Below are 2214 nucleotides of genomic sequence, written 5' to 3'. Positions count from 1 at the left end.
CAGTTGGATGAGCGTGTCTGCATTCTCGGCGGCAAAGAAGGCGCTGCCTGCGTTTGCATCGTTGCATGCGGAAGGGCAGTATGCTGACATTGACTCCGAATGCATCAAGGGCATGATGGCGAATGTGGAGAAAGTGCTTGCCAAGTCGTCAGTGGAGCAAGAAGTGGCTCGCAGGAAAGCCCTAAAGGTGCCTTCACCCTCTCCTAAGAGCTCAAGTGCAGCTGAGCCGCTCAGGAACGAACATCTCAGAGCAGCTCAGCGAACCGAGCTGGCTTTGCCAGCTCAGAACAGTGCTTTGATTGTGAAGTTGCAAGGTGGCAGCACGGGGCTCATCTGACCCCTTGACAGCAGATGTGTTGGATGCTCTTTGGGCGGATGATGTGCCGTTTCCGGAGAGAGTGTCGCATCTCGTTCAGCTGCTGTGGATTTGCACCCCTCCCAGTCGCTGTCTCGTTACCTGGCTTTGCAGCTGGCTGCGCTGTCTGAATTGATGTAAAGTGTGCAATTTTGCTGGGGTATCAATACTGTCATGGCCGTAGCCGATGATTTGTTTGCGAACTAGAGAAAGGCCCCAAGGCCGTCGGCCCAGTTACCGTGGAGTCGTATCGTCGGCGCATCGCCATGGCTGGGAGAAAGCGTCAGGATGAGCTAAGTTGTGGGGCGGGTCCCGGGTATCCGGCCGGTGCGAGGCTGCGGGTTACCCGCTGCGGGTGTATTTTCGGCTCGCGGGTAACCCGCCAGTTTCAGGAAGTATTGACCGCGAGCCAGCCTGTACGGCTCGACGCGAGCGAGCTACTGGGGGCGTTGCCCAGAGTTGCCCTCAATAGCATGCAACTCAATGAATACAGTACAACCGTTGCTTGTTACTCGGCGTTTGATTTGGTTTAGCTGTTGGAGGCGGCATGACGGAAATCGCGACAGGGTTGATAGATTCATACAACGCTGCGTGCAATAACAGGGCAACGATGACAATTTAGAGGTATTACACTAGACATCCCACACATGCTCTACAGGACTCCTCCTCATCATCAGATTCAACATCCTCTGCGTCGTCAGCGTCAGAAGTGCACAGCTTGTTGATCCACTCAGCCTCAGATTGCCTCTAGCATCGCCAACTGTCTTCTCACCGATGCGAGCAGCAATGCGCGAGTTGGCATAGCAGAAAAGCATTTTCTCCAGCTTCTCAGTACCGAGCAGGTGCGCTTGTTGCCCATGATATGCTCCACGTCGCGCCAGTTGCGCTCGCACGGTGAGGAGGCTGAGATGCGAGCTGTGATTCGCATGGCACACGGTCTGAGTACGGTTGCTGACAATCCAAAAGCCTTCCACCAGATGTGGGGCAGATACGAGCTGACAAACGCGAGTGCGAACTCGTCACCGAAGGAGCCAGCCTGAGCAGCATACAGGGTATGAAACTCATTGAGAGCAGCAGTAGCAGACGCAAGGTCCACTGTCAATTTGCGCAGCGTCTTTTTCAAGCCATCCATGACCTCACTGATGCATGCGATGTCACCGATGAGATGCCAGTGCTTGGGGTTGAGTGCATATGCAGCAGCATGCAAGGGACTGTGCAAAAACTGCCAGCGATCTCTGATGATCTTCGCCAGTCCCTGCTGGAAATCCTCAACATCAGGCTCTACTTCAGCAGCCTCGATGTCTTCCTCCAACTTGTGCATGGCAGGGTACACATCACCAATGCATGGTGCATCACTGTTCATCAAGCGAAGCACAATCAGCACTGGCGTCAACAGCTCAACTAGCACTTCAATGTCCTCAGCAAGTTCATTGTTCTCGATCACTTTCACGATGGCCTTAGCACGCTCGCGTTCAGAGGGCTGGTCAGGCTTGTTCTTGTCTTTCGTGTTGGAGAGGGAAAGAATGTACTCTTTCCACGCAGCAGTCAGCACAGCAGTCTTCAGGGCATCACGAACTTGGACATAGCGCGTGAGCATGATGAGGTTGCTGGCAAAGCGAGTCTTAGCAGGCAGCAGGAGCGTGAGCTTACTGTGGTCTTTGAATACCTTGTAGGGTACCGTGCGACCCAGGACCCATACCACAGCCTCCTTGCACTGCTTGATCAGATTGGCAGCCCACGTGTGCTTGCAAGCATCCTTCATCACCAAATCCAGTGCATGTGCCGTGCAGCCATGAGCAGTTATGTGTGGGTACTTCTTCATGATGGCCTCGCCAGCCGCTTTGCACACGGGCGCATTG

The 2214-nt window shown here is 54.2% G+C and overlaps 1 protein-coding gene across 1 annotated transcript; it reads right to left on the bottom strand.

Annotated features, from left to right (window-relative positions):
• Positions 1–987: 987 nt before the first annotated feature.
• LOC149809573 (uncharacterized) lies at positions 988–2177 on the bottom strand. The gene is made up of 2 exons (XM_089994761.1): positions 1360–2177; positions 988–1306 (listed from the first exon to the last, which is right to left on the bottom strand). Exons 1-2 carry the CDS (start codon positions 2175–2177, stop codon positions 988–990), a joined length of 1137 nt encoding a protein of 378 aa, XP_089850887.1.
• Between the last annotated feature and the right edge of the window lie 37 nt (positions 2178–2214).

This window comes from Nuphar pumila, unplaced genomic scaffold, assembly GCF_984573655.1.
Source record: "Nuphar pumila unplaced genomic scaffold, dmNupPumi1.hap1.1 HAP1_SCAFFOLD_1024, whole genome shotgun sequence".
In the NCBI taxonomy this organism is placed as follows: domain Eukaryota; kingdom Viridiplantae; phylum Streptophyta; class Magnoliopsida; order Nymphaeales; family Nymphaeaceae; genus Nuphar; species Nuphar pumila.
Note: the sequence above shows the minus strand (reverse complement) of the source record. Positions and strands in the feature narration are given on the sequence as shown.

Bases quoted from the DNA above. Each gene is read 5' to 3' on its own strand.
- LOC149809573 (XM_089994761.1), bottom strand. From the start codon at position 2,177: ATGAAGAAGTACCCACACATAACTGCTCATGGCTGCACGGCACATGCA. The intron at 1,307-1,359 runs GTTTGTCAGCTC...TTGGATTGTCAG, and splicing joins GGTGACGAGTTCGCACTCGC to CAACCGTACTCAGACCGTGT.